At 40.0% G+C, this 22,650-nt stretch overlaps 1 protein-coding gene across 2 annotated transcripts in view; it reads left to right on the top strand.

The window, feature by feature from the left end:
* The window catches only part of LOC150085940 (putative RNA-binding protein 19), a 496,890-nt gene that overhangs the window by 324,386 nt on the left and 149,854 nt on the right, over window positions 1-22,650 (top strand). For both annotated transcript variants that reach the window (XM_090374301.1, XM_090374300.1), the window contains 2 exons: window positions 10,336-10,471; window positions 19,558-19,671. In XM_090374301.1, the coding sequence (XP_090230427.1) occupies window positions 10,336-10,471; window positions 19,558-19,671 (250 nt within the window). The remainder of the gene's footprint in view (window positions 1-10,335; window positions 10,472-19,557; window positions 19,672-22,650) is intronic.

Genomic DNA, 22,650 nt, shown 5'->3' with positions numbered 1-22,650 from the left:
CTTCCAAAGGAACCAGTCCACTCTGGACCACCTCATTAGGCTGGAAACATCCATCCGGGATGCTTTCCTAAAACGTGAACATTTGGTGTCTGTATTCTTTGACATGGAGAAAGCGTATGACACAACTTGGAGATTTGGCATCTTAAAAGATTTGCATAGCCTTGGTCTTAGAGGGCATCTCCCCTTTTTTATTTAAAACTTTTTAGCCAATCGATCTTTCCAAGTTCGTGTGGGATCCTCACTCTCTCGTTCCTTCAGCCAAGAGGAGGGAGTACCACAAGGATCAGTATTAAGTGTCATGCTTTTCGCCATCAAAGTAAATTCCATCACAGAACAACTTCCTCCAACTGTAAACAGTGCCCTCTATGTTTATGACTTTATTACTGACATATTTTGTCAGTCATGCAACATGAGGGTTATTGAAAGACAACTGCAAAAAGCCATTGATCGCCTTAATTCCTGGGCACTTGCTAATGGCTTCAGGTTCTCGCGGGAGAAGACTGTTTGCGTACACTTTTGTCGTAAGCGTAATCTTCATCCTGAACCTGAATTAAGGCTCGGACAAAATGCTATTCCAGTAGCAGCGGACACAAAATTCTTGGGACTCGTATTTGATAAAAAGCTGACCTTTTTGGATCACATCCGCCAACTCTGCACAAAGTGCAAAAGAGGCCTGAATATTCTGCGCTGTTTCCTCTGCATCTTGGGGTGCGGATCGATGCACCCTACTACGCATCTACCGTGCCCTTGTACGATCCAGACTAGATTACTGGTCCCTGGTATACAATTCGGCCAGAGACAGTGTACTTTGATGGCTGGATCCTGTCCATCATCAGGCTCTCTGTATCGCTATTGGAGTATATCGAACAGCTCCTGTCCAGAGCTTATACGTCGAAGCAAACGAACCACCGTTATCGCTTCAGCGTAAGCAGTTGTCTCAAAAGTACGCTTTAAAACTGAAATCCCTGCCAGACCATCCTACGTGGCCATTCGTTTTTGAGCCACGATGGGAAAATTTGTACAACACCCGTAAGACTGCCAATTGTCCTTTTGGTATTCGTCTCCAAGAGCTACTCAAAGAACTTAATATCAAGGTAGACAAGGTTGCCCAAACACCAAAGCAGCCCAAACACCAAAGCAACCCCTTCCACCCTGGCATACTCATGTTCCAGCATGTGACTTGTCCCTTAGTAATTGGGGAAAGTCGGACACTCCATCATCTTGTTTGTTTGTTATTTGATTTTTTGGAGCATTAGCAACTAAGGCCATATTGCTCCGGGATATGCAGTGGTCATTCCCTGACCTTTCCGCATTCGGTTGTGACGGGCTCGAACCCCGGTCTAATCAAGAAGCGTGTGCTATGCACTGCTGCTCCTTCCCACCTGGCAACGGAGGCGCCACTCCATCATCTGTCTACCTGCAGCTTTATTCAGCACACCGAGCTGAACATTCTGACTTCACGCCAGTTTACACAGATGGTTCGAAGTCGGAATAATATGTGGGATCTGCTGCTGCTGTCTTTACAGACACCACTACATCGGAGCAGATTCCCTCTGAATGCAGCATATTTACTGCAGAGCTGCACACTATAGAGTTAGCCTTGGATGACATTAGTAAATGTCAATACCAACGGTTCATTTTATATTCCGACTCTCTCAGCTTGTTACAGGCTTTAATAACTGTGAGATATAATTCTCATCCAGTTCTGTCTTGCATTGAGCAGAAGATTCACTTTCTCCATGAACGTGAATATGATATCTGCTTCTGCTAGATTCCCAGCCACATTGGGATTAGGGGAAATGATTTGGCTGACACCGCAGCCAAATCAGCAATTCCCAGTAATAATCGCTGCCTGTCAATCCCCTATACAGACTACAGGCAAATAATATACCAAAAGATACACTCCATATGGCAGGATTCATGGAATAGATAGACTGCAAACAACTTCTTGCGGGTCCGGGCAAGAAGTTGTTCTTGCCCGGACCCGCATAGGACATAGTCATTTGACTCATTCGTTTTTGCTGAGGGCTGATGACCCTCCTATGTGTGAGTCCTGTGGCACAATTTTATCAATTAGACACATTTTAGTTGACTGTCCAGATTTTAGCAATATCCGTTTTACCGCTTTTAACCATCTGACTGAGCCGTATACACTCAGTCAGATTTTATCCAACAATGACCATGTGTTTGCTATTTTTGGCTTTTTGAAATCAGTAAACCTTTTTACTGATATTTAAAAAATTGTTACTTGTTTATTGATATTTGTCTTTTACAGTTTATACTTGTTTTTGTACCTTGACTTAGTGACTAATTCATTAGGCCACTGAAAGTTTTACTTTATGACCAGATTTTGGCGCATTATAGCCTTAGTTGCTAATGCGCCAATAAAACCCAACCAACCAACCAACCAACTGGTAAAAGAAGTAATGGGGATACAGCAATATGGCCACAAAGGCACTGAATGCAAAATGTAATGTTAATATCATATACTTGGATTTCAGAAAAGCTTTTGATAGTGTTTCTCATAAAGATTGTTCTACAAATTGGAGCAGTGTGACATTAAGGGCAAGTTGCTGCTATGGATTTAGGGTTGATTCAGTGGGAGAAGATAGAGATTGGTAATCTGTGAACATTGCTCTTCATGGACTAATGTTATTAGTGGAGTCTGCCAGCATTATTTGTTGGGCCCATTGTTGTTTTCTATATTTATCAATGATATTGATGAAGGCATATCAGTTTTAATGCCCAAGTTTGCAGATGATACAAAGGTTGACAGGGTGGTTCATGACAACAGGATCTAGATTTTGTTATTTGATTTTTAGGAGCATTAGTAACTAAGGCCATATTGCTCCGGGAATATGTGGTGGTCATTCCCTGACTTTTCCGCATCCTCCGTATTGGTGGTCACAGGCTTGAACCCTGGTCTAATCAAGAAGCATGTGCTACGCACTGCTGCTCCTGCCCACCTGGCTACGGAGATGCCACAGGATCTAGAAAAGTTAGGCATTGGGCTGAGAAATGGCAGTTGAAGTCTAACATTGATAAATGCAAAGTACTTCATATGAATAGCAATAACCCCAGAGTAACATGCCAACTATGTGGTATTACACTCAGAGTAGTGAAAAATGAAAAAGACATTGGTAATTGTGCAGACAGCCTGTCTGCACAATTACCAACAAATCTTTTTCATTTTCCTATTAAAACTCGGTTCTGTCTTATGTCTTGCAAAAAGATTTCTTCTGTTGCTATGCTTATCTGCAATGATACTCAAATTTCTAGATGTGATCACATATCTCTATTTGGGATTACCCTGACATCAATTGTCTCTTGCATAAGCACATCACAAACATTGCTTCCTCTGCATCTAAAAAACTGGGTTTTCTCTTTTCCTCTTGGTGTTACTTTAATTCCATATAGTGACTCACTCTGTACAAATTGTAAATCTGCTCCACCGTGGAATATTAGAAAACTATGTAAGAAAGCAAGGTTATACAGCATCACTAAAAATAAATAAAAAAAGACACTTCCCATAAACCCCGGGGGCTCACATCTGGTGAGTATGGGCTTAGCACACCCAGGGTCCTGAGCTGGATATTATCATTCTCCTCTACTTGGTGATTCCCTTCTACTTCTCTCTCTCTCTCTCTGTGCGTAACTTTTGGAAATTTTTTTTAAGCTGGTGCAGCATAAGCCTCAGGCTTCCTTGCACTATATGGCTAGTAATAATAATAAAATAGTAATAATTTCACCTATTCATTCCCTCCAATAGTTTATCTAGTTCTTCCTTGAATTTATTAATATATTGAAGTGGTCGAACTCCACAGCAACAGACAAAAACTTGTTTCAGCAATCAACTAACCGTTGGCTAAATGCAAACTTCCACGCATCTATTCTGGGACCATCCTTCCTCAATTTGAATTTATGCTCTTTCACGTGTGTGGTCTGGGCAGTGGGAAGAAGCTCAATCCATTCAAAGCCTTAAAAAATTCAGTCAGTTCATCCCACAGGTGTAGTCTCCAGACACTGCAATTTGCATAACTGGAGCCTTTCTTGGTAAGAGTACCCCTTTTTTCCACTCACCAATCTTGATGTCTAGATGATCCTGCAATGCTTCTTTAACCAGTGCCTCCATTAATTTTCCTGGAACAGAAGTTAAACTAACAGGTCTGTAATTACTTGTGTCTCCCTTTGATCCGCCTTTGTGGATTGGGATCATATTTGTACATATCCAGTCCATGGGTACCGCCCCAGAGTCCAGGGAAACTCTATTATGGCTAAGGGTTTGCTTACTTCCTTTGCTACCTCCTTTAATATAACTGGATAGATTCCATCCATCCCAGGTGCCTTTCTTATATTTATCTTCAACATTTTATCCTCAACTTTACTCTCAGTTATTACAAGATTATCTAGCTTACTGCCAGAGTTTAATACACCTCTGGCATTCCCCTCCCTGAATAACTCCTCATGTGTGAATGTAGATGTGAAATATTCATTTAGTTTGTTAGATACCTGAGCAGGATCATCAACAGTTGAACCATCTATGTTAAGTAGACCAATCTGATTTGTCCCCTTCCTTCTAGAGTTTACATAAGTAAAGAACTCTTTGCTGTTTTTCTTTGCATCCTTTACCAAAGATTTCTCGTAATCTGCCTTTACCTGCCTAACCTCCTTTGTGACTTGGTTACAGACCGGCTTAATTCTATCATAGGCTTCTGTGTCACCTGTTATTTTATATGTATCTCATGCATTTTTCTTCTGTCACATGCCTAATTAGTTCATCTGACATCCATTTAGGCCTGAATCTTGAACAATATTTCTTAGTTGGTATGAAAAGCCTACTAGCTTCCAAGATTAATTCTTTGAATGCTTCCCATTTTGAATTTGTTTTTGGTAACATCATCAGTTGGTCCCACCATATAGAATTTAAATACTGTCTCAGACCACCGTAGTCACCTTTATGAAAGCAAAACCCCTTCCCTTTACCCTTGATGGTAGTTACCTCATTGAGTAAATCCCACTTCTGCACACTGTGATCACTGCCACCTAGTGGTTCCTTTATCTGCATATTCTTAATGCATGAAGAATCACTACTGATAATCAGATCAAGAGTATTACTCCCTCTAGTTGCCTCCCGAACATCGTGCGTAGAAAACAATCATCCAATAAATCCACAAAAGCCTTGTTATTGTGTGAGTGACCAACCCACAAATTACAGTCAATCTCTGGAAAATTTAAATCTCCCATTATAAGACACTCTGATTTACTGACCCACTATTTCTCTGCACAATTGCTCATTATACTCATCAGATTCATTAGGCCTAGAACACACACACCTACTTTCATTTTTCCTTTCCCAGTGCTTATGTCACCCTAAACAGACTCAACATTGCATTGTCCACCAACATCAATTGGATGCACTTCCTTAAATTTTGTGTTTTCTAATTAACCGCATAACCCCTCCTCCCTTCCTGTCCTGTCTATCCTTTCTGTACACATTGTACTCCCCAAATTCCAATTCTGCACTGCTTATGTCTGTGTGACACCATGTCTCTGATATCCCAACAACATCTGCCTTTGATGTCTTGACTAGCACTTCAAGCTCATCGAATTTATTAACTATACTCCTAGCATTGCTGTACTTGTAAGTAAACATGCACCTGTTTCTGCTCTTAGTTACTCTAACACAGCCCATGTATTTACTTGTTCTACTATGACTCCCAGCAGTCCTGGAAATCCCCATTGCCTTGCTTTCCAGGCTGCAGCTCAGTTGCATTTCAATAGAAGCAGTGCAAGAATCGCTTTCACCTCTGCCAGCAGCTACTGTTAATCTATTAGTCCGTGTTTCCCTACCCAAGCTAGCAGTTTTCCGACCCACCTAACTCTGCCTCGATAGCATCAGCAAATATTCTTGCACCCTTTCTATTTAAGTGTATCCCATCCCTGTAGATGCAGTCTCTCCTGTTAACAAGCACAAACCAGGCTGAGAAGAATTCTACCCCGTGAGCCTTGCACAGTCTCTCCTGGGCTGAATTGATCGACAAGGCTCTCATCATATACTCCCTCCTATCGTGTCTCGGCAGAATTGCAGACACCTTCAAATTCAACCCTAACTCACGGCTTTTTTCAGCATTGACTTGTACTTGTTAAGTAATTCTGCCAGTCTCCTACTCTTAATATCATTAGTGCCAACGTGTACAACAATATCACCTTAAAAGATGATATCTGCTCTACAAGTCATCAACCTTTGCCCCTGGAAGACAAACCCTGGTCCTGTTCCATCTATCCTTTGTGCACAATCTGTTCCCTGTTTCCCTGACAATAGAGTCACCTACAGCTAGTTTCTTTGAGACCAGCACATTCTGCATTGGGGGTTGCTGCTGTGTTGCGTGATGTTTAAGTGCAAGCTCTGGCATTAATGTAGGCAGCTGAGAGCTTCCTTCGAGGGTATCCACCCTGTCCTTCAAGCTCTCATATAAGCCCATAACAATGCTGAGTTGGCACCTGATTTCCTCACACTCCTTATATCGCATGCACACACACAAAGACATTTCCCTCAGCAGTATTATGTCCCATTCCTGATTGCTCCACAAACATCAGGGGAGAACTGTCCCCCTCAGTTCTCCCCTGAGCCACAGCACTTCCATTAGTTTAAGCCTTTTGTTTTGCTGCTCTGGTCTGAGTCATGATTTCTATTCAAGTTCAATAAAATTCCAATACAAGATATAACCCTAAACTTATATCCCAATGCAGTGATAACACTATATATATGTATTTCGGTATCAATTTCGGTATATATATGTATTTCGGTTACGTTATATGACTTTCTTATCCCCTGTCAACTTATATGTATTAATTTATGATGTTATGTTTGTAAAAACTAGGTTGCTATATTTATTTAGCTAAAAAAGTACAATTCAATTGACAATGGAATTTAATAAGATTAATAAATTTTACTGATTAATTGATACTACTGTACTCGCTATCTAGTTTTCCATTCCGTTCAACCTTACGCTATCTATTTCGGTGCACACGTTGTATTGTATGACAATGGCGGAAAATTATGAACGGTTAATCTACGGACATGATGTATTATTTACTTTCCAAATTGCACTATCTAAATTCAAAATAAACCACTTAATCATACTTCATACTTGATTTAGTAACAAAATTTTCCTTGAAATTCTGCTATTCTTTTTATATGCTTTTTGATCTAATAGCAGAATTTCAAGGAAAATTTTCTGTTGGCAGCTGCATTAAAAAGTTATAAAAATTAATGATGAAGAGAAATCTCTGGAGCATTTTAGTTTCATGCAGTAAAAATTGTGCACTTCTTCTCATAACAGATTGTTTTTTGTTATTATACACTCTATCTTCAGCGATTAGCTGATATAGTATAGAAACTGGTCTCAAAAACAAAAACTTTCCATCCATCTTATACTGTGCACAAAAGAAAAAACTATGCTACATGTGCAGATTGTTTTTTGTAAACTCTATTATGGAATCTTTTTTTAGAGATGTATAGTGGGGGGGGTTGTTTTAATGATTATATGTATATTATTTATCCTTTAATGTATATACTTTATATATCCTTTTGTTTTTTGTTCCCCTTTTATAATAAACAACTCCCTTTTAAAATATATCCCCACTTGCACATCTGACTATTGCTACACAGAAAATTCTAAGTTCAAGGGGAAAGCTCCTTAATGTGTTTAGTTCCCTTTGGAAAAACTTGTACTCAGAACAACAAAAAAACACACAAATGTTGTATATAAAAAAAATCAGTTTATTAGACATATTTACATGAGCATAATTAAAACCAAATAATAATTGAATTCATACATATGACAACATGATTTGGTCTCACCTACATGTGTATATATACATCATATTCATACTTCAGTAAAAATCATTAACAAGCTACTATCAGTCCCTTCCTTTCTAGATATATTTTTTCCTGCATCCTCTAAATACCATTAGTAAAAAAAAATATCCATTCCATTCTATCCCCTTCTACATATGTTTAATACTGCATCAGTTAAATACCATTAGTAAAACAATATCAATTCCATTCTATCCCTTTCTACATGTTTAATACTGCATCAGTTAAACAAGAAATATCAATTCCATTCCATTCCTTTCTACATATACTTAGTGCTGCATCAATTAAATACCATTAGTAAAAATCTCAATTCCATTCTATCCCTTTCTACATATGTTTAATACTGCTTCATTTAAATACCATCATAAGAAACATCAATTCCATTCTTCTATTCCTTTCTACACATATTTAATACTGCATCAATTAAATACCATTAACAAGAAATATCAATCCCATTCTATTCTAGATATACTTAATATTGCATCAATTAAATGCCATTAGTAAAACAATATCAGTTCCATTCTATCCCTTTCTACATGTTTAATACTGCATCAATTAAATACTATTAACAAGAATTATCAATTCCATTCCCTTCCTCCCTACATATACTTATTACTGCATCAATTAAACAAGAAATATCAATTCCATTCCATTCCCTCCTACATATACTTTTTACTGCTTCATTTAAATACCATCATAAGAGACAATTAATGATTAACATCAATTCCATTCTATCCCTTTCTACGTTATCATATATCCAACATTCTAAATATCTTATATCTAATAAATTTCCCTCTTTTTAATGTTCTTCCTTCCTGATTCTTCCCTAAACTATCTTTACAATTAGGTATTTCTAAAGTCCTGCTGACCAATTTACTGGGTTTCTACAGTTCTTGGTGTGTTTGTGAAGGTACTATGTACTACAAAGTAGCCACTTACTTGTAGAACTCGGCGGGCGTCATCTTTCATCCTTCCTATCAGGCACAGCTTATCTTCACCGTCTGGGGCGGCGTCTTACTATTCTCGAAGAATTTGGCACTGGTAGTAGGGCTGCCAGGTAGGTTTCGGTTCCATTTTATTCAGGCCGCTTGATGCACCTCTCCTGTTTCGGAATGGCTATTCTCATGTCGGTCGGGGTTCCGATTCCATCCGATCCTGCACTGTGCTTTCCAAGATTTCAGGAATCTTGGCCTTTTTTCGGCAGATTTGATTTCACCTTTTTCTTTGTGAGAGACTCGTTTGTCTTTCACATATTTCTTCCCAACTCCTAGACGATCCAAAGAGCCAACATTGACTATGTTCCACTCAAAAAAAAGAACTCTGACTTTCTCGACTACTAACACATTCCCTCGCACCGACCAAAAATCTAAACTCTCTCCTTGACTCATCCTCTCACTGCCTTTTTCCTTCCTCTTACCGCCGATTTTGCCACGCCCATTTCCCAGTGACTTCTACCAATCTTACATTTACTTTCGGATTCTATCTCATTCCATTTGTTGGAAAACCCCTTATTCTGCCGGCCCAGTAGCACGTGATCAATACACCCCTATTTTACAACCTGTTGGATCTGCGGGGCCATCCGGTATGCTGTTTGATGATGGTGCCGATTGTCCAAAAACAACTTTACTCTTCACATATAACGCCTTGTCTCCATAGCGTTCTAAAACCACAAAAAGTGACATTAGTGACCACAGCATCTATTTTTGGAAACTTGTGTGTGCCGTTTAAGAACCGACTTCTGGTCTGCGACTGAAGTAAATTGCTCTACTATTTTGACCTTGCATAAACATTAACTTGTTTGTTTTGCAAAACGACTTGCTGCTTTTGCCGTAATATTCACCGTCTATTCCCTGCTTACAACGGAAGTTATGCTAATGGCTCTGTTTTTCATTACTACTACCCACTAATTTTACAATTCTTACTGAATAATCCTTGTTACTGAAACTGACGCTATTACCATATTATCCTACTAACGGCAAGAATCCAAAAAGGAAAACTAACTTCCAAAGTCTAAAAAAATATTTTATTTTTGTAAGATTTTCAAATCTTACAGTATATGATCTGGCAGCATATTTGAGAATTGATTGTAGCCTGTTCAGAGTTGAATTATAAACTTTCAAAACCTGATGTAAAATTGAAATAAAATGAGATTTTTATTTTAAATGACTACTGTTATAAGCTATTTTTAGGGTTACAGATTAGTACATTAGATGGTATTAATAGCCAAGAAAAATAAAATCATAAATATCTGTGTACTACTGAGTATTTTTAAAATTGTGATCTCTTTGAACCCCCATGACTAGATATGGTAACAACCCCACCATGGGCCCAACTCAGTTAAATTAGCATTTACTAAAAATAAAATAGCACATTCTGTGCTTGTTTCAAATAAATTCACTTTTGCATGATACAAACCATATCTTCAGTTTTATTTTACATCTGTTTCTCTGTTATAGGTAATATGTTGTCCATGGGATATGGATTTGTACACTTTATGAAACAAAAATCTTCTCAGAAAGCACTGAAAGAACTACAGCATTCAAAACTTGATGATTATGTTTTGGAACTCAAAATGTCACACAGAGCAACTGTGTAAGTACCATTACTTTTAAATAAAAACTAGATAATTCAATATAAAAATAGTGGTCTTATTTTGAAGACCTCACTTATAACTTTGATAGACTATCTTTCACCCATATACAATGATTCAAAAAATTATTGAAATGAAAATTGGCCTACTATTATGACTAATAGGACTCCTCAATAGGAGTCCTATTAGTCATAATAGTAGTCAGTTTGGTAATCCATGTTTTCCCAGACCTTTACCGATATATGTGTGTGTGGTAATTGATGCCACTGCTTCACAATGTGTAGTTTAGTTCAGGAATGTCTGTTGGCAGTGGAGTTGTATTATATTTAATGGCACATCAGTATCTAAGGCCATATTGCACGGTGAATATTGTGCTTATATGAGTATGAGATTGTGGACTAGTTTGCATATTGTGCAAGGGCAAAAAAAGCCTGTAATAACTCACAGGGAAGCTACTCCCCCTTCTTCTTCTTCTTCTTTGGTCCTTAGCTGGCAGCTGGGGGAGACGGTTGGCCACGCAACCAGTATGCTGCTGTAGGTGCCGCAGGGTTTAGGACTTGCTCTGTGATGTTCTTCCATACCTTACGATCCATGGCGTCAGTCCTAGCCTGGTTAAGGTCGAGACGTCGGCTCTTCAAGTCATTTTCCACTTGCTTGGCCCACGTTTTCCTAGGCGCGGTCCGTTGGATGCTCCATTGGGTGGTCGTCGTTGTCTCCAAAGGAGTGTGGATGGTATTCTGTTCGTGCCCATTCTACATACGTGGCCAAACCATCTAAGCCTTCGCTTCTGGATTTGGTCGGCAATGGTTGGTTGCTGTTGGCATCTGGCACGGATGGTATCATTAGTGATGCGGTCGCGAAGAGAGATGCCCAAGATCTGCCGCAGGCATCGCATTTGGAATACCTCAAGTTTGTTCAAATCTAACTTGAGACAAATCCATGTTTCCGATCCGTAAAGAAGAATGGGCAGGATCAAAGTCCGGAAGAGTCGGATTTTAGTCTTTGTGGAAATGTTGGTCCTCTTCCACAGACACCATTTGAGCGAGGCGAACGCAGTGGCCGCCTGTCCAATTCTGCTGTGGATTTCCATGGTGGATGCAACTTTCTTCTCCTGGACCAGCGACCCAAGGTATTTAAAGTCCTGCACTTGCTCGATCTGGACGCCTTCGAGATAGATGGTGGCTTGCGACCCATCTGTTGTCAGGGCCTTTGTCTTACCAGCATTGATCTTCAAACCGTATGGCCGGGCAATGCGGGCAATGTCGTAGAGGATGTCCGTGGCTTCAGCGTCGTTACCGGCAAGGATAGCACTATCATCAGCAGACATCAGGTCAGTCACATAGTGATCCTTGTCATATTGTATGCCCTGTCTGTTTCTGAATGCTTGCCTCATAATGGCGTCGACCACGATGTTGAAAAGCAACGGGGAGGCTACACCCCCTTGGCGGACTCCAGTTTGGATGGTAAATTCCTCAGATAAATCGTTCTGGATGCGCACCTGGCTGGTTAAACCGTTGTATGCAGCTTGGAGGAGTGTGATGACTTTTCGAGGTACATGTTCAACCTCTAGTAGTTTCCATAAGGCAGGCCGGTGGACACAGTCGAAAGCAGACTTAAAGTCAATGAAAACAATGACGGTTCACTGTCCACACCGGATCCTCTCCTCCATCAGCTGACGAATGGCAAAGATTTGATCACAGCATCCTCGCCCGGGTCTAAATCCTGCCTGTTCTTCTCGACTGGTTTGCTCACGATGTTTTTGCAGTCTTGACTGGATGATCTTCATAAAGACCTTTCCGATGATGGAAAGGAGGCTGATGCCACGGTAGTTCTTGCACTCCCGGTTATCACCTTTCTTGTGGATCGGTACGATAATGGCTTTCCTCCATGTTAGCGGAATTTGTTCAGTGCACCAGATGGTTTTGAGAAGTGAGTGTAGTCGGCGAAGCAGTACATCTTCCCCGGCTTTGATCGCTTCTGTGGTGACTTGGTCCACTCCTGGTGCCCTGTCATTCTTCAGGGATTGTATGGCTGCTTTCACTTCTTCTACTGTAGGCTCAACATCGACCATGGAGACCTCAAGGGGTCGATCGAGAGTGCTGTTGCTGGCGGTCCCTGAGGTGGGTCGTGATTATACAAAGCTTTGAAGAATTCACTCCACCGTTGCAGGCGTTCGGATGGTGATCGCACGAAGGTCCCATCAGCATTCTTGATGTTGTCACTAGTCAATTTGGTCTTTCCACTAAGACATCTGAGGGTGCGGTATAGAGTGCGGTACTCGTTCCTGGATGCCGCCACTTCAAGATCGTCTGCCACTTGGTTCCAGTATGCTTCTCTTTCTGCTGTCATTCTTTGTCGGACTTCTCGGTTTAGCTGCCGGTACCGTTCAAAGTCGACCAACTTTGCCTGTTTCCGTTTGTCCACGAGGTCGAGGCACTCGTCTGATATCCATGGTTGCGTTCGACGTCGGGCAGGTGGACATAGGGGCTTGGCACATTCCAGGATGGCATCAGAGATCTGCTTTTCTTCTTCATTTATATCCTCGGGCACGGCCAGCATCTCGAAGCGGTTGGATAGGGCGATCTCTATGCCTGTTTATTGGCAGCATTCAAGCTGCCTCCAGTCCAGCTTGGCTGACCGAGATGATCTTTTTGCATGCCGTAATTTGAGATGCACCTTAGCCCGGATGAGGTAGTGATCAGATCCACAATCAGGTCCCCTCATGGCACGAACGTCCATGAGTGATGAGCGAAATTTGGCATTGATCAAAATGTAGTCCAGGATTGCTGAGTCCTTGCCAGATGGATTTCGCCATGTAAGTTGATGTTTTTGAGGGTGCTGGAAATGGCTGTTTCCAATGATCAGGTTGTTAGATGCGGCAAAGGACAACAAACGTAGTCCGTTGTCATTGATCTTCCCATGGCCAAACTTGCCTATTGTTGTTTCCCAACCAGATCTGTCCACGCCAATGTGGGCATTAAAGTCCCCTGCGAGGATGATCACTTCTGTCTGTGGAATTGAATCCAGCGTATGTTGGAGCTGGTTGTAGAAGTCATTCTTGGTCGGGTCCAGGCTAGTCTCAGTTGGCGCATAGGCGGAGATAATATGGGTCTTGATGGTGCCCTTGACAGTAAGGACTGCCAGGCGGTCCGATATTGGTTGGAAAGCGATCACACTACTGGTGGCCTGAGCATCGACCATAAAGCCCACTCCTGCTTCTCGTTTCTCACCACCAGAGTAGAATAGCATAACCGCTTCGTTAGGTGCTGGTGGTTGGATGATCATCGTTCCAGACCCGGTGAGCCTTAATTCAGATAATGCCGCGATTGATATCTTGCACCTAAGTAGTTCTTGGGCAATGATTTCCTTTTGTCCAACGTGGTGCCCCGTTCGAACATTCCATTCGCCAATGTTAATTGTCCTTTTCGGCGTAGTAAGCTTATTGCTGTGGCCAGTGATCCACTTCACACCAGCACCCTGGGTCCCCAGTGCTGGCGCATCGGCTACCCCGGATGCGGTAACATTGTTATAAGAGCTTGTTCTGTGGCCAGTGGTCCACTTCACACCAGTACCCTGGGTCCCCAGTGCTGGCGCATCGGCTACCCCGGATGCGGTAACATTGTTGTAAGAGCTTGTTCCGAATTTCATGCGGTTTCTTGCCTAGTTTCCCCGGTTTCCCGGTTCTGGTCATTTCGGCAGGATGACCACCCTCCTCCTTTCGCAGCCGGGCTTGGGACCGTCCATGGCGGAGTTCTCCTACCTGAGATTAGCTAATTACAGCCCCCCCCCCCCCCAATCAAAGAGGCCGTTTAAGAATTTCTCCACTGTCCAATGGTATTTAAACCCCAGCCAGCAATGCCAATGTAAATATGGCATCCTTTATGTAGCCCACAAAATAAAAAGACTTCACATTGCTTAGAATTGCATGTTACTTGTTCCCAAGGGGGAACAAGTGTAATGTGTGATACCAAGTTTCTAGTAGTGTGCATTATTGAGATATTCTTGTATGTAAAAATTAGGAAGTATCTTTCTGGAAGATAAAATCAGCATAATGAAGTTGAAGCATAAGCCAGTTAGTCAAGATGTTCAGGTTTATTCACCATTAAAAAAAAAAAAAAAAAAAACCTAAATTTTTCTGGTGTTCTGAGTTTTTCAGTGCCCACACCCAAATGTTATGGTTGACTTTCCTGCTCATTCAAAAAGTGGCTTCCCCACTGATGACAAGCCATGCTGCCTCTTCCACCTTATTTTAAAAGTCACAGCAGAACCCATATGCTTGCATTTTTCATTTGATTTTAATGCTTGAACTAATTGCAACTTGTAAACTTTCAAAAGTAAATGCTTCTGGAAACAGGCTTTTTGAGGCATATTTAATTCACACCTACATTTGCAAGGACTTTTGTGCTTGTTGTTATGAAAGACTTCTTTTACATATCGGTTTGTTTTATAATTAAAACAAAGGCAAACAATGTTCTCTTTTCATTGTAGATGCAGCCTGTACTTTCCAACTGTATATGAGGACCAGTACGAAAGTAATGCCTCCTACTTTTTTGCTTTCAAATGTGGTGCCATAGATCAAAGCAAAGAGTAGTGATTGAATTTCTTACCAAGGAAAAAGTGACACCTATCAAAATCCATACTTGTCTCAAAAATGTATATGGTTACAATACTGTAGATGTGAGTACAGGCGCCTCCGTAGTCAGGTGGGAAGGAGCAGCAGTGCGTAACACACGCTTCTTGATTAGACCGAGTTTCGATCCCATCACCACCAAATACGGAGGATGCGGAGAGGTCAGGGAATGACCACTGCATATTCCCGGAGCAATATGGCCTTGGTTGCTAATGCTCCTAAAAATCAAATAACAAACAAACAATGTGAGTACAGTTAGACATTGGGTAAGACACTTTAAGATTGGGAAAACTGACACTGTTGACAAGCCTCGAAGAGGCCAGTAACATCAGTGACAACCGGCAACAAGAGTTGGATCGATGTGCTGATCAAAGAGCACCCCCACATCACAGCACAACATGTGAGTTGTGCGCTGCAGTAGGTATAGGGAAACCAGCTGTGATAACCATCATAAAGGAACTGGGTTTCAGGACCAACAAGGTGGGTCCTGAAACATGAATGCAGCATCTGACTTAGAGATGGCAGAAGAGCATAGAAAATCATTAGCATTAGTAAAGGCATATGATGCAAGAAAGCAAACTTGTATAGCATCAGCCAAAAAAAAACTTCCTATTTCACCCATCCATTCACTCCAAGTGCTTGTCTAGTTCTGCCTTGAACTTATTTAAGTTGTCAACCTCCACAAAGGCAGATGGAAATTTGTTCCAACTATCAACCACCTGCTGGCTAAAGGCAAATTTCTGCACATTTTTTCTACAATTGTCTTTCCTGAATTTGAACTTACTCACATGTCCCCCCGTGTGAGTAAAGAAGAAGAATCCAATCACTATTAGGCGCCTCCGTAGCCAGGGGGGCAGGAGCAGCAGTGCGTAGCACACACGCTTCTTGATTAGACCGGGGTTCATGCCCACCAAATATGGAGGATGCAGAAAAGTCAGGGAATGACCACCGCATATCCCCAGAGCAATATGGCCTTAGTTTCTAATGCTCCTGAAAACCAAATAACAACAACCACCATCAGCATTGAGCTTGCTCAGTTGTTTGAGCAAGCTCAATGCTTGCTGAAACCAGCCTTATACATCTCAATTAGATCACCTCACAGGTGCCTAGTCTCCAGATGCAGCAATTTGCACAAGTGTTTTTTGGTAACAGCAATCCTTTGTACCATTCACCAATCTCATTGCCCTTCTTTGCTTGTTCCAGCAGCTCTACATCCTTCATAAAATGAGGCGTCCAGACCTGTATGCACAGTCAAGGTGTGGCCTGACCATTGCCTTATACAAGAGGACAATTACCTCTTTATCACTGCTACCAAAATTCCTGTATATCATTGACAAGACACCATGAGCTCTCTGTGGCTCAGAAAACTTCATATCTGACTGCACAATTACCTCCAGGTTCTTTTTTTATTCTCCACTACCTGAGTGTAGTACCGCACAGTTGGTACATTACTCTGGGGTTAATGCTACAAATATGCAGTACTTTACATTTGTCAATGTTAAAGTTTAGCTGTCACCTCTCAGCCCATCTGCTCAACTTTTCTAGAATCTGTAAGAACCCTGTCATTACTAACCCTGCCAACCTTCGTGTCGTCTGGAAACTTAGACGTTAACCGTGATAAACCTTCATCAGTATCATTGATAAATACAGAAAACAAGGGGCCTAACACCGAACCTTTGGGAATGACACTAATAGCATTAGTCCACAAAAGCAGTGTCCATTGATTACAACCATTTCTTTATCTATAGTAGCAACTTGCCCTTAATGCCATACTTCTCCAATTCATTCAGTAGTCTTCCATGTGCAACACTATCAAAAGCATTCCTGGAATCCAAGTATATGATATCAAAATTATTTTTTGCATTCAGTTCCTTTGTGACCAGATCATAGTAGTAAAAAAATTTGTCAGATGTGACTTCCCTTTAACAAACCCGTGCTGTGTGTGTGAATTGTTACTGCAGTTTTGTCTAGATGATCCTGCAATGCTTCCTTGACCAGTGACTCCATTATTTTTCCCTGAACAGCAATTAAACTAATAGGTCTATAATTACTCATGTTACCCTTTGATTCCCTTTTGTGAATTGGGGACACATTTGCACATCTCCAGCCATGGGGACCTTCCCTGAGTCCACAGAAGCTTTCATGGTTGTGTCTAAGAGTTTGCTTACTTCTTTGCAGCCTCCTGTAATATAACTCAATAGATCCCATTCACCCCAGGTGCCTTCCTTATGATCAACTTCAACAATTTCTCCTTCATTTTGCTTTCAGTTATTAGAAAATATCATTTAGCTTCCTGCTGGAGTTTGATAAGCTTTTGGCATTCTCCTCCCTCAATAATTCCTCATGTGTGAATGTAGATGCAAAATGCTGGTTCAGCTACCTCAACAATCAAACCATCGATATCAAGTAGACCAAATTGATTCATCCCCTTTTTTCTACAGTTTACATACATAAAGAACCTTTGCTGTTTTTCTTTGCACCCTTTGCCAAAGATTTCTCATAATCTGCCTTTGCTTGCCTTACCTCCTTTATGACTTGATTGCAGACATATCTTATATGTACCATATTCTTCTGTATCGCCTGATAATTTATATGTATCCCATGCATTTTTATTCTCTGCAGTGAGTCTCCTTATTTCATCTGCCATCCGTTTAGGCCTAATCCTTGAACAATATTTCTTAGCTGGGACAAAAAAATTTACTAACTTCCAAGATTACTTCCTCGAATGCGTCTCATTTAGAATTTGCTTTTAGTAACATCATCAGTTAGTCCCATTGTATAGAATTTACAAACTGTCTGAGACCACTGTAGTCACCTTTATGAAAGCAAAAACTCTTCCCTTTACCCCTGATGGTAGTTACATTTTTAAGTGATTCCCAAATCAGCACACTTTGATCACTGCCACTTAGTGGTTCCTTTATCTGCAGATTTTTAATGCATGAAGATTCACTGCTGATATTCAGATCAAGAGTATTACTCCCTCTAGTTATGTCTCGAACATGCTGCAAGTGACCCACCCCAAAGTTCCAATCAATATCTGGGAAGTTAAATCCCCCATTATAAGACACTGATTTACTGGCCTGCTCTATTTCTCTGTATAATTGTTTATTGTTCATTAGGCCTATAACAAACTCCTACCCTCATTTTTGATTTCCCAGTGCTTATGTCACACCAAACTGACTCAGCATTGCACTGTCTATCTTTGTCAACTGGTTGCACTTCCTTAGATTTTATGCGTTTCTTAACCAACAGCATAACTCCTCCTCCTTTCTTATCCTTTCTGTACACATTGTACTCCCTAAATTCCAATTCTGTATTTCTTATATCTATGTGACATCACATCTCTAATATCCAAACAATATCTGCCTCTGTCTTGACTAGCACCTCAAATTCATCAGATTTTATTCACTAAAATCCTAGCATTGGTGTATATGCAAGTATACGTGCACCTGTTATTACTCTTAGTTATCATAACACAACCCATGTATTTTTACTTGTTCCATGATAACTCCCAGCAGTCCTGAAAATCTCCAGCTCCTTTCTTTCCAGGCTTCTGCTCATTCCGCTATAAGAAGTGTAAGAATCACTTTCCGCTCTGCCTGCGGCTACTGTTAATCTATTAGTCTTGTGAATCCTCCAAGCTTGCAGTTTTCCAACCCACCTAAATGCTCCCTTGATAGCATCAGCAAATATTCTTGCACTCTTTCTATATAAGTGTATCTGGTCCCTGTAGAAGTAGTCTCTCCTGTTAGCAATGGTGACTTTGTGGAAAAATAACAATGTGTTTATTAATGATAGAGGATTAATTGATATAAAAGGCATAGTTGTAGGAATTAAATTTTCTTTGGGAAAAATAGGAGGCAATTCTTTTGTACCACTCCTCGTACACTGATTGTAAATTGACTTGGGTAGTGATGGATCCTTTTTTTTTTTAGTATGTACTAAAGTCATGCTTCAAAAATTACCCAATGAATTTGTCTTTACAAATTGGATGACAGAAAACTCTCTTTCACATGGAGAGGCCATTTTAAAACATGTTCCCCTAGTACACTTATTGTTAAAATGGCAATTGCAAAAGGAATTGAAAAATAATTAAAATTCAGAATTTTATATTTATTTGAGAATTTACTTTTTTTAGTTTACTAGTTTAGTGTTTTGTGAGTGCCTGAAAGTGTTTGCTTCTCGTTGAAACATTCTAAATAAAATCTTCATTATAATAAAGTACATAAGCCTAAATGTAAAATGAGTGAGCTTGCCTTTTCATAAAACACCGAAGTCCTCAAAGTACACTTCAATGAGGTTGCAGTTCTGTTGTTATAATTGCCCTGAATTTAAAGTGTATATTAAATATCTTTTCCCAGCATTTTCTACAGACATAAAATATTATATCAAATACGTGTAGCAAATGATTTTAAAGTAATTTTTTCATCCAGCATTTTTTCTCTTTATTCCTTTAAGCCCTTTAGCAGCAGCATCTCGAAAAGCCAAACCAACCGAGCAGAAAAGTAGCAAAATTCTTGTTAGAAACATTGCATTTGAAGCAACACAAAAGGAGGTTCAAGAACTATTTCAGTAAGTTTAGAAATTTTTTCTTTATAGAATTATTTGCATTGCAATGTACAAGTTCTAGTCAAAGAAAAGTTTGCTAACACATTGCATGTACAGCAACAACTGGCTCCATATTTACTTAATTTTAAAAGTTAATTTCCATAGTCATAGTTCAATGTTGTTGGTACTCACCTCGAAAACAATGAGTGCCAATGGGATCAATATAAAATTTTAGTCTGGCTGCAGATAACTTGTAAAAATACATTCATGAATAACAGTTTCACAAAAAAGAACAGTATAATGCATAAGATAGAAAATAGTTATGCAACATACCTTTATGTAGTTAGCAACGATAATATGATAATAAAAAATACCACATATTACCTTTGTTTTAATCTTGATGGGCTAAAGGATTCAACCCAGTTATGCACACCTCTGGTGTCGTGTATCTGCCTTACCATAAGTTTTCTGAGAGTACTCGACCTGGGTGCCAAGCGATTTGTGACTGAGCAATATCTGTGCCTTTAACTAAGATTCTTCTTCTACAAAGCAACTATAGTACTATCTTTAATAACCCAAGTTTATTAAATCGTGTTATTTGAAAGGACCACCTCTTTCAAAAAATGAAGCGAGCAGGAAAGGAAAGCTACCTTTCTTTATATTTTCTACTTTAATCACTAACACTTACTAACCTTTGCTTGGTCATCACACCAACCACTTTTCTTGCCCCCCCCCCCCTTCACAGCTAAAAGGATGCCCAATTTTTTCTACCAGAGGAGCCCATAGGCTCATTATATCATGACAATCAAACCGTTTGTGACACCAAAAAAAGAGTGAGAAATGCACAAACAAAATCATTCGCCATTTCTTATAATTCATTCCTTAACTAATCAACCTATGAGTAAATTTTCTCCATTTCTTATTCACAAACGTTTGGAAAATGCTGCTGGTCCACTTAGATAGATACACCCTACTTCACTTGTACCATACACTTATTAGATCTCAACTGAAATACGGAGGACGCGGAAAGGTCAGGGAATGACCACCGCATATTCCCGGAGCAATATGGCCTTAGTTGCTAATGCTCCTAAAAACCAAATAACAAACAATAACAAAACTGAACTATTGTGCACCTGTATATGATTCTGCTAGAAATAGTTCCCTTGAGTGGCTTACCCAATTCATCATTGTACCTTATGGATAGCCCTTGGAACTTTACAGACATCACTTGTTCAAAGTTTATAGATAGAAGCAAACAAACCACTTCTTCGCCTTAGGAAAAAATTACTACTAATAACTTAGCCAGCAAAAATACAAAGCCAAACAACTCATCCCGTATGACTATATCTCTTTGATCCACAGTTAAAAATGAGCTATAACAATAAGCCTAGAAAAAATATACCTGTGGGAATGCAAGAGCTATGGAACACTGGAATGTTCAGTATAATAATAGTTTCCAAGAAACTTCTGAACCAGATCCTCTGTGGGCTGTTTACTCACTATCTTTTGATGACTATTTTTGTAAATGGGAAAAGCAGTCAAATATGAATATCACACAACTTCACATGAGACATGTAACATCAAACCTCCATTGCATACAGATATATATATGGATGGATCGAAAACAGAAACAACTGCAGGTGTGGCCGCAGTGTGTTCACTGCCAAACTGTACGCAATTAAATTAGCTGTTGATTGTATGCTTTTCCTCCTTCACAGATTCTAATTTATACATACACACTGGGTGCAGTGACTGCTACAATGCAATTTTCCACCTCCCTATCTTGTTGTTAAATAAATTCAAACTTGGTTGATTGAGCACAGTGCAACTTCATTGAAATTCTTTTGGGTTCTAGGGCACTGGAATTCCTGAAAATGAAAATGCAGATGAAGCCACTAAACACCCCGTCAACCTGTATTATATGGAAGCACAGGTCCCACATTCAGATTATAAACCTCTCATCTAACAGGCATGCAACAATTAGTGGAAGAATCTATGGCAGGCTCAGACAAACAATAAATTGTTACAACTTGAACACAAACCACAAATGTGGAATTCGTTTTCAGAAAAATTGACATGAAGTTGTTCTTGCTAGAACATGAATTGTAAAGCTCTACAGTGTGTATATTGCCGTGCCTTGTGAACCATAAAACATATCCTTATAGACTGCCCTTATTACATCTCCGACAGGGCCGCAACCTTCAAATCTTTGTCGACATTATCTGAATTGTTAATACTGCATCACCTTGTAGGAAACAATGCCAATTTTACAAAATTTTGCAGTTACTTAAAACAAATTTACCTATGTAGTTGCTTTTAATTAAGTTCCTATATCTGTTCCTAGCAGTATCGGCCCTGAGTGCCAAGCGATTTCTTACTGTGATTATAGAGTGCTCTCTAAAGTGATATAGTTTTGTTTCTTTTCTAGTGTGCTTATTCTTTTGTTTACTTGAAGTGGTTCTGCACTTTAGAGGTCAAAAGTAAGAACCAAGAAATGAAATCCACCTTTCTTTTCTTAGTCTTTATATTTATTACTAACAACTCTACTAATTTAAACAACCGCTTGGTCACTGGTGGGGCCAGTAACCTGAGAGATAAAACAACCCTCAGGGCTAAAGGGAGCAGAGATGGAAACAAATGAATTTCCACATTTAGAGCCAAAGAGCTCTCATCAAATTGACAATCATGATACTGACCATGACTTCTCTATCTCGAAGAGAATGAAGAAAGACACTGGCAGACAGGAATTACCAGCATTCCTGATTATACATTCTCTGTCAACACAACCTGTCAGCAAACTCTCCCCCTTCATCATTCAAAAATGCCTCGAACATGCTGCAGGTTCACCAGAAATAGTGAACGTCTCCAATCTGAAGATTTGTTAATAGAGACCACCAATTCTCGACACTCTGAACTTATGTCTGACATCCTTGAGTGGAATCCCAGTTCAGAATTGAGGGTGATATGTGGTTCCCACCACATATCACTCTCAATTCTTCAAAG

Source organism: Mastigoproctus giganteus, chromosome 5, assembly GCF_048544385.1.
Source record: "Mastigoproctus giganteus isolate SK-2022 chromosome 5, ASM4854438v1, whole genome shotgun sequence".
Taxonomy (NCBI): Eukaryota; Metazoa; Arthropoda; class Arachnida; order Uropygi; family Thelyphonidae; genus Mastigoproctus; species Mastigoproctus giganteus.
This window is presented reverse-complemented; position numbering and strand designations above follow the sequence as displayed.